General features: G+C 44.8%; 1 protein-coding gene and 1 long non-coding RNA gene across 5 annotated transcripts in view; one reads left to right on the forward strand and one right to left on the reverse strand.

Moving 5' to 3' along the window:
- Positions 1–4109: 4109 nt before the first annotated feature.
- The window catches only part of HOPX (HOP homeobox), a 33280-nt gene continuing 17738 nt past the window's right edge, over positions 4110–19651 (reverse strand). For 2 of the 4 annotated variants that reach the window (XM_061420261.1, XM_061420260.1), the window contains exons 2-3: positions 12961–13120; positions 4110–4920 (exon numbers count right to left, since the gene is read on the reverse strand). In XM_061420261.1, the coding sequence (XP_061276245.1) occupies positions 4843–4920; positions 12961–13104 (222 nt within the window). In that variant the 5' untranslated portion in view covers positions 13105–13120 and the 3' untranslated portion in view covers positions 4110–4842. Of the gene's footprint in view, positions 4921–12960; positions 13121–13403; positions 13673–19651 lie in introns of those variants that run through there. The other 2 variants (XM_061420258.1, XM_061420259.1) reach the window with 2 other exon arrangements.
- On the forward strand, positions 10080–17788 carry LOC133249581 (uncharacterized). The gene is made up of 2 exons (XR_009737024.1): positions 10080–12806; positions 17508–17788. It is a non-coding gene; the product is annotated as an uncharacterized LOC133249581 (long non-coding RNA).

Below are 19651 nucleotides of genomic sequence, written 5' to 3' on the forward strand. Positions count from 1 at the left end.
TGTGGAACAAGATTGCTGCATGGAGATGGCCAGGGTTGAGGGAGAGCAACCAAATGTCTGCAAGAAAGTAACAAAATCCTATCTATCAAACATTTGCACTTAATTACAAAAAGTATGTATTTAATGTCCATAAATTATCTACCTGTCAGTGGTCATCTTTTCCTTTAATATGCAAAAATAACCTTTTTCTCAAGTCCCCATCCACTGAGAATTGTCTGGTGTTCTGTCTGGTTATTTTTAGGGTTTGTTGGCCTATGTATTCCTGGCTTTCTTTTACTTTGAATTCCTGCTTCTTCTGGATTCATAGTTACACTAGTGGCCAGTATTCCTCCTTCTATGCACTCCTTTCTTCCTTTTTTCACTCTCCCATTAGTTAGGATTCTTTTTGTTGCAAATGGCAGATACACACCAAGAAGGGGATTCGCTAGTTCACGGATCTAGGAAGGCAGGGATGGAAGCATGAACCCAGTGCTCTCTCACTCTCTGTGTCTCTCTCGTTCTAACTTTCATCTCTGCCTGGCTTCATTCTCTCTCATGACGTTCTCTCCCTAGCTGGGTCTATGGCTGCCTGCAACCCCAGGCCTCCACCCTCACAACTTTCTAAGCACGAGGACAGTAGAGAACTACCCCTACCATTCCAGTTGGGAAAACTCTGGTGAGGGACTTTAATCGGCCCAGCTTAGATCCAAAGCCCGTATCTTGGTTCAGTCCCCAAGTGCAAAGGGCCATGGCGTTGTGATTGTCTGGCCTGGGTCGTGTGTCTAACTCTGAGTAGGGCGGGGAAATGGGGATGCTATGTTTAACCGCTCTATCACATGAAGTGGGAGGTGTTCCCCGGATGTAAAGAGGTGTTGTTACCCCTTCACAGGAAGACAGCTGACAGAAACAAGTGCTTCTACTGCCCACTCTGGGCCACAGACATGGCCCAAGCGGCTTCTGCCCTCTCCACCCTGCAAAGCATCGCCAAGGCAAGGCCATTTTGTGTAATAGCGCCATCCTCAAGGTGACGGGTAACAAAGAGCAGTGGTGGAATGGTAGCCAATGTACAGTGTTAATATAAAATGGCATTTAAAAGTCCCTGAGCCAACCCCACCAGCCTTTTGGGTCAGTGGGCATGTTGCTGGAGCTTGTGCTCTGTCCCAGATCACGCTCCTCCGTCTCTCCCCTCAGTGCCTGAGAGCCCCAGCTAGCTGCCCACCTGAGCATCCATGGGACACAGTGCTAAGTTTCTGCTTCTTTCTTGTGAACAGCCACTGAATTCCTCATTTTCTTCCCTTCTAGGCTTATGTTGAATGGCCCCCAAAACTCATCAAGGTGTTTTCATAAACAAAAGAGCAAATTCCTCCCTTAGGAAGAATCTTTCTAAGGATATTGTGATCTTATGATTATTAATAAGTAATATACATGTTTGCTCTTCATCTTGATCCCGGCACGCAGCTCCCCAAACCCTTGTAATTTCCTAAGTGATAAGAGCAATGGGAATGTCTTACTATTTTTTTTAATAATATTTGGTCTTTTGCCCTCAAATAGCTCCAGTTCCTGAAGTAGCTCCAGAGTGAGAAAGGCAAAAGAAACCTCTTGTCATGAATAACTAGGACTTCCCTGGTGGCTCAGATGGTAAAGAATCTGTCTGCAATGCAGGAAACCCGGGTTCAATCTCTAGGTTAGGAAGATCCCCTGGAGAAGGAAATGGCAGCCCACTCCAGTATTCTTGCTTGGGTAAGCCAATGGACAGAGTAGTCTGGCATTCCATGGAGTCACAGAGTCAGACACAACTGAGTGAGTTTCACTTCACTTTCAACCACACCTGAGTTTGTGTTATGGAGGTGATTTTTGGAAAGCCCTTAGATAACCACAGGACTGGGGACTGGTCACCAGGGGAACCAAGCAGGTGGTTAGAGAGGTGGAACTTTCTGCCCCCTCCCACCCTCCCACTGCTGACCTCCAGGGAGGGGATCGGGGCTGGGGATTGAGTTTAATCATGATTAGCCAATGATTTAATCAATCACACCTACATAATGAAGTCTCCATAAAAAGCCCCTAAAGTGCAAGTTTCAGAGAGCGAGCTCCTGGCTTGGTAAAGAGGAGAAGGTGCTGGGAGAGTGGCGTCAGAGCCAGCCTGGGAGCTCCACATTCTTCCCCCAAGCCTTGCCCTCTGCATCTCTTCCATCTGACTGTTGCTGAGTTACAGCCTTTATAATAAACTGGTAATCTAGGGAGTAAACTTTTCCTGAGTTCTGTGAGCTGCTCTGGAAAATCAATCCACCCGGAGGAGAAGAACATGAAACCTCCAATTTACAGCCAGTCCATCAGAAGCACAGACCGGGCTTGTTCCACTTGCTGAACATTAAATCAACCTTAAGGCTGATGACAACAAGAAACGAGGGCAGTGGGTAGACCGCCCTGAAACACTGACAGAGAGAAAAACCTGGCATAGTGGTTGGTTGCAGTTGTGTGGTGGTTAAGGACTATGACAACAATATCATCAAGGAATACTTCAAATGCAAGAAATGAACAAACAATGACCCTAGTTAGATACATATATTAATTGAATAATTAATTCGTTAAAGGATACTCGATCTTCATTCCCTTCCAGCACCTGCCATTCAAGGATTCGACTCTGGGGCCAGATAAACACAGGAAGTGATCCTCTATCATAAACATGCTTCTCAACTCCAAGCCAAAGGCGCACTTTCTGCTCAGCTGGTTAACTCTTCTCGTTCTGGATGGCTTGTTCTTGAATCATTTCTCTGGTGTGTTGGATAGACTTCTGAGCTGGGGCTAGGACCTGGTTTAGTATCTCTCTCATTGCCTGACACGGGCACGTCCCCATGCTCTGTCTGGGTTTGCTTTGCCTACTGTAATATTAACAGTGCATTTTTTCCCTGTTAGACCGTGACTATGAAAGCGCTTTGAACAGTAAAGAATGCTCTCTCTATGCAGGTGTTTATGAAGTGCACACATTCCTGTGCATCTCCCTTCTTTCTTTCCAGAACATGATGTCAGCATCGAGCCATGTGCTGACAGATGCTCCGACTACCACCGACTGGGCTGCAGAGGAGTCTGCCAGACGAGGCAGTTCTGCTCGGATGCTGGTCCACTGTGTGTTGTTTAGAGAAGAAATGTTTTAAGGTAAAGGAGGAGGAAGCTTGCAGAGGATGTTTAATGGGATCTTGTAAACATTTGTATTCCAAATAACTGTTACTGTTTCTTATTCTGGGCTCTTTATAAAGAACTGAAAAGACTGTGCCCGCATTGTAGGTAAGAGTTCAGAAGTGCACACCAGCTTCGTTCTGGGCTGGGTTGGCAGATACTGCTAGTGGCCTTTCCAATATCCATCCTCCCCTTTCTTCTTCCTTACCAAGAGAACCCTAATTTTTCTTTAGGCAGTATGATGCCCAATTACATATGCTCACCTTCCCAGACTCCCTTGCAGTTGGGAGTGACCATGTGACCCAACTCTGGCCGATGAGATGTAGGTGCAAGTCCCTAGGGAGGGGCCTCCAGAAACTTTTAAAGGGAAGAGTCTTACCTAGCATTTGCCCTTTGTTTTTTCCTTTTTTATTTAAAACGCACCCATCTTGTCTCCATGAACACAAGAGCCACATGCTAAAGATAGGAAAGTAGGAAAATAAAATGACTGCAGTTTCTTGTCACCCTTACCTGCTGATGTCTTATGTAAAAACAGTCAATTAAACAAACATATAGAAAGCTTATTTGGTTGATCCATTGTAATTAAGTTACTGTTCACGCACTCAAACATAGACCCTGCTAAGCTGTTTCATGTGCTATGTATAATAGAAAATGGATGCAAATCGACTGTAGAGTTTTTAGATCAGTGCTGCTCAAGCTTTCATGCGCATGTGCATCACCTGGAGAGCTTGTTGAAAATGCAGATTCTGATTCAGTAGGTCTGGATTGGAGTCGAGATTCTGCACTTTTCTCACAAGCTTGCAGCTAATGCTGATGATGCCAGTTCTGGACCACACTTTGAATAGCAAGGATTAGAAAATGACAGCTCTTTTGTCAGGCTGCTCTTATGCTGAGCTATTCTACTTTCCTTTGATATGCTTATTATTCAGTTAAAAATCTGCAGAGGACTCAGTGCATTTTCACAAAATGTTAAGGTTTTATTTGGAACATCATCTCAGAGACAAAAAACAGTTCATTTTGTTTAGCAAAATAAATTGACAAATGTATTTAAATAAGGGAAATTCAAGACTTTTGTGGATTTTCCCCCTTAGTTATTTGATTTTTGCCAGTTGGGATTTTTGTCTTCCAGCCTGAGTGCTTTCCAAGTTAATTCAGCTATAATCCAAGGAACTGCTTTATGAAATCCACATGAGTCAAAGTCCCTCTGTATTCTCACTCAATGTATTAAATGAAACACAAGGAAAATGACTTAGGGAAGTGGAATTAGAAGGAAATGTGTCTTTCTCTTGGTCATGTTATCTTTTCAACAGAAGCCTTGACCATTCTGAAATGGAGATTGACAGTAAATTGTTACTGGGAGGTGATGGTCAAAAGGAAACTTAGGCGGTTTTTAACACCATCTGTCATCATGACTCAAAAGGAAATGCCAGCCACACCATCTGCAGCCACACCTCTGCCTTACACAGAAGCTGCTGCACACAGCTTCCTATGTGCTTGCACATAGAAAAATTGTTATTATCTTCTCTAGTTATGTACATTAAAAAAAAATACAACATTGTGTTAAATAGCAGGACAGCTAACAGTGGGACATAACAACGCTACACTGAAAAACCAAAATAGCTTGATGAAGCTGAAAAGAGAAATAGCAGATGGTCTTCATGAAGGGGAGCACCAATGCCCACCAACTCCTCAGTCTGTGACGGATCTGCACTCAGAGGGTAGGCCTTCAGATCGCCGCCACTGGGCCAGGCGCTGCTTGAACCATTTCTGGAGGAGGAAAATGTGCAAAATTACTTGTCACATATTGAAAAATGTCCATTCCCTTTCTCAAAGTAGCTTCTGTGACCCAATTGTAAAAAAGGAAAGTAAGAACTGAGCCCATAGGGCTGGTTCTTCTCACTGTGATACCTACCTTTCTGTCTCAGGACCTTTGTACATACTATTTCCTATGCTTAAATAAAACCTTCTCACTGAAGCCTTCCCTGACCGTTGTATCTAAAGTAGATTCTCTATCCATCTCCTTAGTCTCTATTTTAATACTTGGTTACCTTCACAGAACTTTGAACATCTGTAATGAATTCATTAACTTGTGCATTCCCTTGCTTTTAGTCTACATTTCCTTCTAAAAGATAAGAGCCATGAAAGCAGAGTCTGCATCCGTCTTATCGTTATTAGCCCCTAGCATAAGGGCTTAACAGAGATTAATCAATGTTTGTTGAATGATAAAAGAAATCAAAGCATCTCCTTGTTGCCCCAGATAAATCTATATAACTGATTTACCTCATCAGTGTGGGATGATCCCAAGGGCCTTGGTCATCCACAGTGCTTCATTCAAATTTGTTAAATAAAATGAATGAAAAACCAAGCACTGGACAACCTTGGGGCAATTCTTTTGGGGGAATCTATGGAGTAGTCTGGCCCAATCTTCCTGCTCCAGGGCCACTGAGCAGTGAGAAAAGATAGAGTAGAACTCCCAGTTTACTCAAAATCTTCTAGATTTGTGTAAGCCAAATATTCATACCTCATAAAATTAACCATGGATTTAGAAAAACCCCAGATGGGATAGTTCTAGACATGGTACCATGTGAAGGCTAAAACATTCTTCATATGTTGTAAAATTGCCCTACAACATATCAGTCAGTTCAGTTCAGTCGCTCAGTTGCTTCTGTCTCTTTTTGACCCCATGGACTGCAGCACGCCAGGCTTCCCTGTCCATCACCAACTTCTGGAGCTTATTCAAACTCATGTCCATCAAGTCAGTGATGCTATCCGACCAACTCATCCTCTGTTGTCCCCTTCTCCTCCCACCTTCAATCTTTCCCAGCATCAGGGTCTTTTCCGATGAGTCAGTTTGTCAGGTAGCCAAAGTATTGGAGTTTCAGCTTCAGCATCAGTCCTTCCAATGAATGTTCAGGACTGATTTTGTTTAGGATTGACTGGTTTGATGTCCTTGCAGTCCAAGAGACTGTCAAAAGTCTTCTCCAACACCACAGTTCAAAAGGATCAATTACAACATAATTACACCATTGAGATTATACCATTGGAGAAGGAAATGGCAACTCACTCCAGTATTCTTGCCTGGAAAATTCCACGGACAGAGAAGCCTGGAGGGGCTATAGTCCATGGGGTCACAAAGAGTCAGACACGACTCAACATGCTTGTATATTATTATACCACTGAGGGGTGGGAATTCTGCAAAGGGGAAATGAGGAGATCCATGCTGGGGAAGAGTCTGGAGTATGAAGCAGGTTGGCCAGAAAGGATCTGGATTTTTCAGAAAACAACATTGAAGAGAGAAGAGTGAAGGCATAGAAGCAGCAAGCATTGATCTACATGGAGACGATGAGTAGAAGGCTCTATGGGAGGGACGGAACCTCTAGACTTTATTCTCCTGTGCTTCCCAACCTTTCACACAACATGGCACACTTTCTCCACCTCACTGCTTGAGTAGGTGACCACTGGGGGCTCTGTAGTCCTGGGCCCTGCCAACAGGAAGCTCTATTCTAATCAACTGGCTCTGAGAACTTGAGGAAGTTAGAGCGCCAGTCAGCTCAACTATAAGTGAAGAGGGAAGCTTAGGGAGTTTCTATTGTCCTGGTTAGGGTTTCTAACATTTGCCTATTCCTAGGACTTCCCTCAGAGAAGGCAATGGCACCCCACTCCAGTACTCTTGCCTGGAAAATCCCATGGACGGAGGGGCCTGGTGGGCTGAAGTCCATGGGGTCGCTAGGAGTCAGACATGACTGAGTGACTTCATTTTCACTTTTCACTTTCATGCATTGGAGAAGGAAATGGCAACCCACTCCAGTGCTCTTACCTGGAGAATCCCATGGACGGGGAGCCTGGTGGGCTGCCGTCTATGGGGTCGCTAGGAGTCAGACATGACTGAGCGACTTCATTTTCACTTTTCACTTTCATGCATTGGAGAAGGAAATGGCAACCCACTCCAGTGCTCTTACCTGGAGAATCCCATGGACGGGGAGCCTGGTGGGCTGCCGTCTATGGGGTCGCTAGGAGTCAGACATGACTGAGCGACTTCATTTTCACTTTTCACTTTCATGCATTGGAGAAGGAAATGGCAACCCACTCCAGTGCTCTTGCCTGGAGAATCCCAAGGACAGGGGAGCCTGGTGGGCTGCCGTCTATGGGGTCGCACAGAGTCGGACATGACTGAAGCGACTTAGCAGCAACAGCAGCAGCAGGACTTCCCTGGTGGTCCGGTGGTTAAGAATCCACCTTGCAATGCATGGCATGCAGATTCGATCCCTGGTCAGGGAACTAAGATCCCACATGCCTGGGAGCAACTGAGCCCATGCACCACAACTAGAGGGTCTGTGCATTGCAACTAAGCCCCAATACAGCCAAATAAATGAACAAATATTAAAAAATAAAATGAACTTAAAATGTACCTGTTCTAGGGGCCAGTAGATGAGGGGACAGAAAGGAAGCAGAGAGAAAGAACACAGCTGTGGGATGGACACCAGACCTGGGATGTGCTGATGGAGATGGTGTGGAGATTGTGTGGTGACACCTAGACGTCTCTGACTTAGCACAGCCTCCCAGCAAACAGGGTGGGCTCCAGGGCCCTCATCTCTACAGAGATCTAGGGAGTCAGCATACACCCAAGATGAGAAGAAAGGGCGAGGACCACGGGGGAAGGAGTGCTTCTGTGTCTCAAGGCCTGAGAGCTAGAAGGAAGTGAGGAAACAGGATGGTCTAGGGTCTGCACCAAGGCTCAGCTGGCTGAACAGCAAGGGACCATGCCTATACTTTGCCCTAACTGTTCAACAGAGTTTACACACGGAAGTCTGTTACTCAGCCACTGAGATCTGTGGTCTTATATACCTTTGTACTGTGGATGTGGCAGCAGAGAAAAGAATTGAAAACCAGTGGCAGCAGATTGCCCTTAGGGAAACCTTCTCTTAGGGGTTGCTTTCTGGATGCAGTATTTCGCTCTTAGGGGTCTCCCTCCTTAAGGAGAATAGAGAACTCAGGTGTTTTTGGTGGCTTTAACCAATGCTCTGGGCTTCCCTGGTGGCACGGATGCCTGCAGTGCCGGAGACCCGGGTTCAGTCCCTGGGTGGGGAAGATTCCCTAGAGAAGGCAATGGCTATACACTCCAGTACTCTTGCCTAGAAAACTCTATGGGCAGAGAAGCTTGGTGGGCTACAGTCCACAGGTTCAAAAAGAGTCAGACACAACTGAGCGACTAACACTTCACACTTCACACTTCAGCCAATGTTCTACAGCTAAAGATGGGCATATTTGCTTCGGTGATCCATGTGTGTATTTAGTTAACTCTGGAATCTGGTTCCAGTTTCATTAATGAGGTGTCTCTGCAGGGATTTTGAGGCTACAAGGTCTGATTCAGCAGAATTTCCAGTTACTAGAGCTGAATAAACGGCAGAGTTTTACAGACCAACTAATTAAAACTTGGAGGGAGAAAGGCTCATTTTCTTTCAGGATTCGTTTAGGACAAAATGATTGAGCTGGACTCATTCAGAAGCCAATTCTTACATGAGTAATGAAGCAGAATATTAATATACAGTTACTGAAAATAACGTCAGCAATGACCACATTTGTGAATTGGTGAGTTGGCATCCGAATACTTAGTAAGTTGAACCCTAGCATTGGGGGATGGGGGGAGGCTCAAGAAAAGCTCAGCTATTTTCTGAAGATATATATTTTAAATCACACACATGTATAATAATTTAGCAAACCAGTTGCTCTCCAAAAAAAACTATTAAACACCTCGCTTGCTTTTTTTCACCTTCAGAGCGGAATCTTATCACATCTCACTCATGTCGAGACTAATTTTCCACCTGGCTTTTCTGTCTCTTCTTTGTTTTGGTCGGTCATCCCCTGGGATAGACATTCATCCTTTGCTTGCTTATAAACAGATGCCCTCATTAGCCTCACCCATTGATGGAGATTTATTTACTCCAAGGGAACAGATGATAATTAGACCCTGTGATGTGGAGGGGTTGAGGCAAAATAATACTGTTCCTGTCCTTTACTCCAGTAACTAACATTTCATTCTTTCTAGGAGGAGACCTTTAGAGGTCTTTTTCCACTGATGAAACATCTAACAACTAAAACCAGGGTTCTGGGAAGAATCCCAGGATATTAAAAGGAGACAAAAATTCTGGAAACCAATCTAAGAACCAATGCAACTACACTGGGGTTGAATCGGTGATAATAGAAAATGGCAGATCATCCTAACCTCCCAAGGGGCTGATGAGAGCTTTCCCAGCCCCTTCTCACACTGACTTCAAAAATAATAAAAGACACAGGGGTTGGGATTCTGTAAAGTTTATCTAATTTAAATATAGGGGAAATCTAATTACTGTCATGAGAAAAAAATCCATGCTGGGACTGAAGCTGAAGCTCCAATACTTTGGCATTCTGATGCAAAGAACTGACTCATTAGAAAAGACCCTGATGTTGGGAAAGATTGAAGGCAGAAGGAGAAGGGCACAGCAGAGGATGAGATGGTTGGACAGCATCATGGACTTGATGGGCAGGAGTTTGCTCAAACTTTAGGACCTAGTGAAGGACAGGGAAGCCTGGTGTGCTGCAGTGCACGGGGTCGCAGAGTTAGACATGACTGAATAACAAGGACCCCAGCAAATGCACCTTAAAAAGTTATTTACATTAGAGCATCCTTCACCTCATGCTGGGTTCCTGTTGGTGTCCCTCCACATAGAGAACACTGTCCTACAATGGGACAGTTACAAAGGGGTCAAAGTCCCCAGTCAGGGAAGAGTTTAACCTTTTAGTCTTACTTTTGCCAAAGTATCAGCAGTGTGAATCAGCTTGCATTAACTGTTAATATCTCACAGTAGCATAGCATGCTTATTTTTCTTTTCCTAGTATTCCTTGTTCTAGGAAAAAGAATATGAATCCAATTCTGGAAGTGGGTGGTATTAGGCATAAAGAGAGCAAGCATGTGAAATAAATATTATCTTGGCTTTGACGACCTTTTCTTATGGAAAAAGGCAACATTAATAAAAGAAACAGAGAAAGTATTGATAGCAGACACTGCTTATGTGCAGGCCCAGCACACCCTGGCCTCCATCAGTTATTTACAGGGTCCCTCCAGGGAGACCGTTCTCGCCCACCAGTCCCCGTGGGGGTGGGACGGTTGGCAGGGGGTTAAGGGGATGGCGGGTTTGGGGGGAGGATGGGAAGTAGGAAGATGAGATCTGATCTGATAAGAGCGGACAGAGGGTCACCTAGGAAGCCTCTTCCTCTGAAATTGCTCAATTTCGCCTCTCTCTGAGCTCTTGGGTCTCAGATGCTTCCTTGTGGTTGGTGCTGGAAGACAAAGGGGTAAAGCCAAGCTGCGGCAATGTCGGGGAGGAAGAAGGTGTTGGCCTTGTGGCAGGAAAAGGAAGCAAAGGGCCCTGCTATGAGGCTGACTCATCCCCGCAAAGGCTCACTTCAGAGCTGGGTCGCCCATTTGCCATTTGAGGGTGGGAGAAGAGGTGAGATGGGAGAAGGGCTGCCTGAGAGGGTGGAGGAACCTGCTGTGCAGGGGTCTGAACTGGCTGACCTTGATTACAGAAGGCTGCCCTCTTTTTCTTCCTGCCTCAAACCTGATTTCAGTGCAGTTCTCTCATATAAGGTGTATCCTGAGGAAAGACTGAATGCAGCCTGAGATGACTGTCATTTATGGTATAGTTTGTTTTTTTTCCTCCCATCCCATCCAGTTGTTTCCATTTCTTTTCTGTGGAGACAAAACAGCATGATATTTAAGCATCCAGGCCAGGGGGCCAGACTGCTAGGCCACAGATCCCAGCTCTGCCGCCTCCCAGCTGTGGCCTTAAGCAAATTATTTAACCTTTCTGTAAATCAATTCCCTTATCTGTGCAATGGGGCCAAAAGCACCCACTTCACAGCATTGTTGTAGAAAATAAAGGATTTAATACTTGGAGAATACCTGGAACAATAGGTGGCAAGCATCATCTCTTACAAAGGTCAATGTAATCATTCTGCTTTACGGATAAGGGAATGACAGTAACTTGCCAAGGGAGAATCTGACTCAGATGATAAAGAATCTGCCTGCAATGTGGGAGACTCAGGTTCAATCCCTGGGTGGGAAAGATCCCCTGGAGAAGGGAATGGTGACCCACTCCAGTATTCTTGCCTGGAAAATCCCACAGACAGAGGAGCTTGGACATGACTGAGTGACTAACACTTTCACAGAGCCCACAGTGAATCCACAGCTTTCTTTTTAAGAAGTTGAGTTACTGTCTCTGTGATCACTCCTCTTTTCTAAATATAGCGTGGGATTTTAAATGACAAAAGTTCAGCAGGCTGCCTCCTGGGGAAAAAGGGGGTGGTTCACAGAAACATGAGCTGTTAGACTTGGGTTACACTAAATCACTAAATTACCTTCTATTAAGTTCTGGTTCTGGTTAGCCAGACAGCTGTTTCCTTCTCTAAAAAGATATGTTTGACTTTCTGTTGGACCTAGGAATGGGAGAATCTCCTACAGGCAAATTCTTCAAAAGTGTTAGTCGCTCAGTCGTGTCCGACTCTTTGCAACCCCATGGACTGTAGCCCACCACGTTCAAAGGCTTAGTTAGTAAAAATCATTTTGGACTTGGGATCCAAGATGTATCTTGGGGTCTTGATCTACTGAAGCTCTTAAGCTTCATCTAAGTTATGATTCATGGTGAGGAGAGAACAAAATGTCTGATGCCCTGGTCTATAAAATGGGAAGAATAAGAAAGTCTCTGCTTTAGACTTGAGACTAGTGGTGTGAAGTGCTTTGGGTTCCCATGGGAGAGATGCTAGAGGAGTTCCAAGTGGTATTATCAGGCATAACTGTCTTTCCATGACCAAAGGGAAAATAGAAGTCAGAGTTTAGGCAGGGGTTAAAAAAAAAAGTCGGTTGAAGGAGCCAGTACTCCTTCAAGCCAGCTCCTAGTGGCTAAAATCCTGGGCAGTGTTACATTCTCTGTCCTAAACGATTTTCAGGATAATACAGAAGTTTTTAAAATAGATAAATAAATCAGTGCACTTACAGTGACATCTTTCTTCGCTCCCTTCAGTTGTAATGTTAGATGTCTACCTTGTCAGAAAACTCCAGAAAAAGAAGATCCTAGATCTCCTTAGAACCGTGGAATTTTTAAAAATCGGAACCAAATCTCCCTGACTCCCTTCAATTTTAGCTCTGCAGCTGAGCGGAAGCTGCAGCGAGATGTGGTGGAAAGAGCATGCATAACGACCTGTGCCGTCATGACAATTCCCTCCCTCTGAACCTGTTTCCTCGTTTACCAACCCCGAGGACTGAATTTATAGCTTATCACTACGATCCCGTCCAGCTCTGACATTCCCGCTGGGAATAGATTTGTGGACGCTGGGCTCAGTGGGCGAACGCGGCGCCTCTCCGGCAGGTTTCGCTCAGAGCCCAGAGGGGAACTAAACCTGGGAAAGCAAGACAAAAGTGGGTTCATTGACGCGGCTCCCAGCCCGGCGGGAGGAGAGAGTGCTTTCTCTGGCTGCAGGGGAGAGAGGAAAATCAGACGGGAGGGCGGGCGTGGGGTTTCTAAGCAGCTTCTGCGGGAGCCACTCGGCTGGGGTGCAGGGCAGACCCGGCGCGGGTGGAGCCGAGAAGCAGGGATGCTGCGGTGGAAGCGATGCAGGTCTGGGCTCCCGGGGTGCGGGCAGAAACGCTGATAGATCCGGGGGAAGAAGGCCAGGCGGGAGCCGAGGGCGAGGGAGGCCCTCACCTTCTCGAGATCTAGGCTGTCCGGAGGGGCGGGAGCGTGGGCGCGCGGGGCGCTAGCCGGGGCTTACCTGGGTCTCCTCCTCTGAAAGGCCTGCCTCTGCCGCGATCAGGCACAGCGTGGTGGGGTCCGGGTGCTTGTTGACCTTGTTGAAGTTGTACTCCAGGATCTCCACCTGGTCCTCAGTGGGGCCGCTCGCGGTCTCGGTCGACATGGTTCCGGCACGGCTGCTAGAGAGGGAGAAGCGGCGGTGATGAGCGAGGCCGTGGGCAGAGCGCAGGGAGGAACGGCGATCCGGGGTGCCCTCAGCCCGCGGGGCTGTCCCCGCCTGCGGTGGCACGGCGCGCGGGTGTCCCGCGCTGCAGGCTGTGCCGGGAGCCTGCGCGGGGCCCTTCCGGGGGCGCGCCTAGGGGATCCCTGCACGTCCTTGGGCCTCCCTCCTGACCCCAGTTTTTACAACAGGTTTCCCCGGGGCCCCTGCTCTAGGGCAATGCAAGGAGGAGGCGGCCGCACCCTCCCCGCCTTGAGGCCTTAAGGAAAGAGTGGAGGAAGAGCGGCGGTGATTTTTGAAAAACCGCCTTCAAACGCTTCCTCCGGGCAGAGGGAGCTGCTCTGGTGACAGTCCTGACGGATCGCTGGGCTGACAGCCGGGTTCCACGGCGGGACGCCTCACCCTTGCAAGCCCTGCTGCCTCTAAAGCGGTTTAGCACTTTGCAGCCTCTCCAGGGAGGGCGGTACACCCCACACCTCCTTCAGAGAAATGACCCAGAGGGCAGAAGTTACTTTTCACAGTTGGGGAAATGGGGGCGGCGCTTTTAATCTCTGCCTTTTACAGAGGTGGAGATAGGTCTGCAGCGCTTCACCCCTGCACTTTCCAGGGCCAGGGACTGAGCAGCAGGAGAAATTTCCACCTGAGGGCTTGTGTGAGTCACCCTGAAATCTGCAACCTTCTTCATCCCTCTACCCCAGGTTTTTCGAACTAAAGCTGTGAGTAGGAAGCTTCCTGTCAACCGGCTCTTCATGGCCCAGCGTGGCCTGGACATGATTCCCGCAGGGTGCAGTAGAGTCCACTTCACTATGAGCCTCTCTAGATAAGGATTTCCAAGACAGAGCCCAAATCCAGCTGAGGAGGATCTACAGCAACTATCTTTTTAATCAGACATCCCCTGTGAGTGTATTAAAAATAACTGCAAAGTCAAGAGAATGGGTGTTTGACCAGCTTCAAGGTCTTTTATATTTCCTTACTTTAGAGCCAAATAGTGCTCTAGCAGGGGCTTCTCAGGTGACGGTAATGGTGAAGAACCACCTGCCAATGCAGGAGACGTAAGAGATGCCGGTTCAATCCCTGGGTCAGGGAAGATCCCCTGGAAGAGGGCATGGCAACCCACTCAAGTATTCTTGCCTGGAGAATCCCATGGACAGAGGAGCCTGGTAGGCTGCAGTCCATGCGGTCACAAAGTCGGACACGACTGCAGCAACTTAGCATGCATGTATGGATTGTTCTAGCAGATTTGAGGCAACATGACTTCCTGCTGCATATCTCATACCTAAGTAGCCTCTGAAATGGGGCTAAAAAATGGCAGATGTGCACCCTTCCCCTTCCCCCAGTTTAAGATGTATTGAGATGTAGGAAGTTAGAGTGTTCAAGTTCTTGGCTGAGGACTTGGGACAGACAGGTCAGGACTTGCCATCTCTGACAGTAAAAGACAAGCACGTGTGTGGGAAACACCTTGGTTTGTTGTTTTAACAAACAATTGCAAAATCAGCCAGCACAATCCCGAGTGGATTTTGATGTAGTTTGTACCTGGGGATGAGCCACAATCCACTGACCTGCCTGCATAATGTCCCCGAGGCTGTGATAAACTTTTCTATTGTGACCTGCATCCTGGGCTCCCTAAATGTTTTTCCTTCTCCTCTTGGTCACTTGAAGAGGTGAGACAAGAAATCATTCTACTGTGAGAGATCCTGGGGTCAAACCAGTTGTTAGGTTATAGTGAAATCTTGGTGTTTTTAGGCAGTTCTGTGCTCCCTAACTTTAAAATCTGTCCCAGTGATGCCTGTCCCAGTGGTGAGGCAGGATGAGGTTAAGCCAGGTCGTAAATGCCTCTTCTCCTGTTGGTGCCTGTCCCCCTCTTTCTTTGACACAGAACTTCAAAGCTGGAAAGAACCTTGATGCCCAGCATCATAGAATGGAAAAGCCTTGGCTTCTCTTTCAGTACTGTGCTCTTCTAGATCCTTCTCAACAGGCCATCCTGTCTTTAGTTTGGCAGAAAAAATCAAGCAGGGGCTTGTTTATATTTTGAATGGGCATTGACTGACCTCATAGGATACCAACCTGCCAAACCTGCCCACTGGAACCACCCACCACTGCTCATTTTGCCTGGAAAAAAAAAGAAAACACAGGCGAGAGGAAACTCCTGCCTCTGGTTTTATTCCTTGCCCTAAAAAGAGTCCAACTATTTCCAGTGACACAGTTACGGTGGCTCTTCCAGGAAAATTTTTGCTGCTTCTTTGTAGAATCCCCAGTCTTTCAGAAGTGTTCATCAAACGCACAAATTTCTAAACTGAACTCAGATTCAAGGACTATTCCTCGTGTACTTCTTTCCCTCTTTTTGTTTCTTAACCATTATTACACAACTCAAAGGTGACACATTCTTAATCAGGTGCATTTTCTCTTATATTTTTGTGGCTCCCTCTTACAGGACTTTATATGATGTTTTATGGATAGGTCCACTTGGCTTTAAAGTTCTCCTTGAGTTATTTGACTAAGGGCATTGGACTTGGTTGGTTGCTATGGGAGGACCATTAGAAAGTACCTACTTCTCTTACATACACCAAACAAACTTGATTTCTAGAAATGAGGATAGAAGATCTAACCATGATTGAGATATCTACCTCTTATTTCCCCACAAAGCTCAGTCTCTGTCGTTTCAGTTGTCTTTGGTTAACATGTGTTTGCTGCTGCTCCTCCATTTCTTCTTTCCCTCTCTTTCTTTCAAAGGAAATTTATAAATCACATCACCCTAGTAACCTTGGCCTTATAAAACTTCTCAACTCTTTCCAGTAAGGAAACTGTTGAAAAATATCTCTGAAGGTAGTCTAAACAATGTCAGATGAAAGGAACTAAAAATATTTTAAAGCTTCTTAATCTTTACTCTGAGCACACGTTGATCGTTGCTGTGGTTATTAATATCTTATGAAACATTCAAAGAGTCCTGTGGTTGTGTTTTCTTTTGTGGTTGCAAGAAGACAATGCATAAACCTTTGCAAGAGGTTAAATGAAAGCTGCTGGCTCTTTTGTAAATTTCAATGCCTGGATAGACATTTGTGCCAATCTTACAGCTTTACCTTTGTCCCTTAATCCTATAGTCATTTATTTATTTATTTATTTGAAAGTATCCACCTATATGAACCAGCTCATGGAGAGTGCTACTAGCTGGGACCTGCAGAAATCTCTCTGGGCTCACATTTACCATCTTCTTCTCCCCTTCCCAGCCATTCTGATCTCTCTGTAATGCCGAAAATATCAAACTAAGAGAAGAAGGTTATCAGTGGCATGGGACTTCCTGGACTTTTCTGGTGGTCCAGTGGCTGAGAATCCTCGCTCCCGATGCAGGGGCCCTGGGTTCAATTCCTGGTCGGGGAACTAGATCCCATAAGCCCCAACTAAGACCCAGTACAGTAAAATAAATACATTAAAAAAAAAAGTGATCAGTGGCAGATACTCCTCATAAACCATCCCATGGTGAACTGACAAAACAAAGAAAGCAGATGGATCATTCTTTAGGGTCATCCCCCAATTTACTTTAGCTTGTGTCTCCATTATGTTCACTGTAAACTTTCTGGAAGCAACGTGCTCTTGAACCATTCTGTATTTTCTTAAGTGAAAAAAATAACATGCCACCATTTCTCCAAGGAAAGTGGTGGGTCTTTGGAAGCAGAGTTTTCTCCCTTATCACTTACTGAGCCACTCTGGATGGAGTGCCGGGGGGATCACCCAGGCTGTCAGTATCTCTCAGAAATTGACACATAGGAGTAGAATATTGATCTGCTTCCTCAGGCTAACACAAGGCTATGTTAAAGGAAAGGACTTTTCTTGTTTTTGTTTGTTCTTCAAATATGAACCTGGTGGTTAATGTCTTTAAGCTTAGAACAGTAGTTCTCATGCCTGCTGGGGCTTACAATCACCTGTAGAAATGTCCAGGACCACTACAGACCTCCTGAACCAAAACCACACTGTAGGAAGTCAGCATGGCAGAGACACAAAAAATATTTCGGCTCTCACAAGATTTTACAACTTAATTGTTAAAATCAACTATAAACATTTAAGACCTCTTATTTCTTATACTGTAAAGATGCTTTAAAGTATCTTCTAACTCTGCTGCTGTATATCATCTCAACATTTGAGCAGACAGTAGGTTGAGGTAGTTTTAAAGGAATAAACTTCTAAAAATATACATTGGAGAAGAAATTTAGACATTACACTATTTACCTTTTGTATATATGGTCAGGAATGTGGAAAATGTCTTTAATATTATGAATTATTAAGAGAAATTTCACTATGCTTTGAAAAATTCAGAAATAATATAAAACCCTTTAAAAATCTTTTTCAAATAGAACATATTCTTGGGCTTCCCTGGTGATTCAGTGGTTAAGAATCTGAGATCCCACGTGCCAAGGAGCACCTAAGCCAGTGTGCCACAACTACTGAGCCCATGCAGCAGGACAAGCCATCGTGATGAAAAGACAAGCCATTGTGAAGAAAAGACAAGCCACCGAAATGAGAAGTCAGAGCACACAATGAAGAGTGGCCCCTGCTCACCTCGACTAGAGAAAGCCTTCATGCAGTGGCAAAAACCCCGCCACTGCCAAAAAATAAAATAAATCTTAAAAAGAAATTCTATTTTCTTTGAAGTTTTTTCTTTTTTTAAATTGGAGTACAATTGCTCTACAACGTTGCGTTAACTTTCTGCTGCATGACTAAGTTTATACATATATCCCCTCCCTCATACAAAAACACATTCTTGTGTTGAGATTAGAATTTTTTTTTAAATTTATTTTTGGCTGTGCTGGGTCTTCTTTGCTTTGCACGGGCTTTCTCTAGCTGTGGTGAACATGAGCTAGTCTTTGCTGCGGAGCACGGGCTTCTCGTTGCGGTGGTTTCACTTGTTCCAGAGCACAGGCTCTAGAGCTCGGACTCAGCAGTTGTGGCACATGGGCTTAGTTGCTCCACGGCATGTGGGATCTTCCCAGACCAGGGATCCAACCTGCGTCCCCTGCATTGGCAGGCAGATTCTTAACCACTGCGACACCAGGGAGCTCCAAGATTAGAATTTAAGAAAGCAGACCATCATAAGGTAAAATCCTTCTACCTTATTACCATACAAAGTTCCATAAATGATTTAGAAACCAAAGATTACAGTGGAAGAGATTTGCCAACCTTGACAAACGATTCTATAAATTTTTGAATTTTCCAATGCAGCAAATGCTAAAGTTTAAGTTATTATTTATATAGACAATTTACAGAATACAACTTAAAACTGAACATTAGATTATAAATACACCTTTCCTACACACTTAGCATCATTGCTGTCTTCAGATAAATAAGGTTCCAAATCTAAATACGAAAAGACTTTTTAATGCTATATTGATTACAATTTTACTTGTTAAAAAAAAACAGAGGAAAATACAACAAAATGTTAACAGTGTTTATATCTAGACTGTGGGAATACAGATGACCTAAATTTTTTCTTTTTTATATTTTTCTCTTTTTTAATATTTATTACCTTGAAATTAGAAGATTTAGCATTTTTCTTTAAAATTAGTCTTTTATTTTTATTTATTTTTAATTTTAAAAATTAATTTACTTATTTTAATTTGAGGCTAATTACTTTACAATATTGTGGAAAAATTAGTTCTATCACATGTGTGTTGCTGCTAAGTCGCTTCAGTTGTGTCCAACTCTGTGCGACCCCATAGACAGCAGCCCACTAGGCTCTTCTGTCCCTGGAATTCTCCAGGCAAGAATACTGGAGTGGGTTGCCATTTCCTTCTCCAATGCATGAAAGTGAAAAGTGAAAGTGAAGTCGCTCAGTTGTGTCCAACTCTGTGCGACCCCATGGACTGCAGCCCACCAGGCTCCTCTGTTCATGGGATTTTCCAGGCAAGAGTACTGGAGTGGGGTGCCATTGCCTTCTCCGTATCACATGTGTATGCATCCCTAAAAGAGCTTTTTAAAAGTCTTTATGTTTTTGAGATCTATAAAAACGATATCACACTATATATAATTCTTCTGTAGATTGCTTTGTCCATCAACATGTTTTCAAGATCCATTCATATCTCAGCGTGTAGAGAAGTTCATTCATATTCGGTTGTTTCCATTTAGTGAACACACTACAATGTATTTATGTCTTTTCCTGTTGGTGGATATTTGGGTTGTTTCCAGTGTTTTGCTATTATGAACACTGTGTCTCTGAACATTTTTGTATATGTCCTCTGAAGCACTTTTAGGAAGACTTCTCTAGGAGTGGAACTGGTCATAAAGTATGTGACTAGTAGCTTTACAACATTATACCAACTTCTTTTCCAAAATTGTTGAACAAAACTATACTATACTCCTCATACATACACTATTGATACTATGTATAAAATAGATAAAGAATGAGAACAGGGGACTAATATAGCACAGGGAACTCAATGCTCTCTGGTGACCTAAATGGGAAGAAAATCCAAAAAAAAGAGGGGGATATTTATGTATAGCT

Source organism: Bos javanicus, chromosome 6 (assembly GCF_032452875.1).
Source record: "Bos javanicus breed banteng chromosome 6, ARS-OSU_banteng_1.0, whole genome shotgun sequence".
NCBI lineage: Eukaryota > Metazoa > Chordata > Mammalia > Artiodactyla > Bovidae > Bos > Bos javanicus.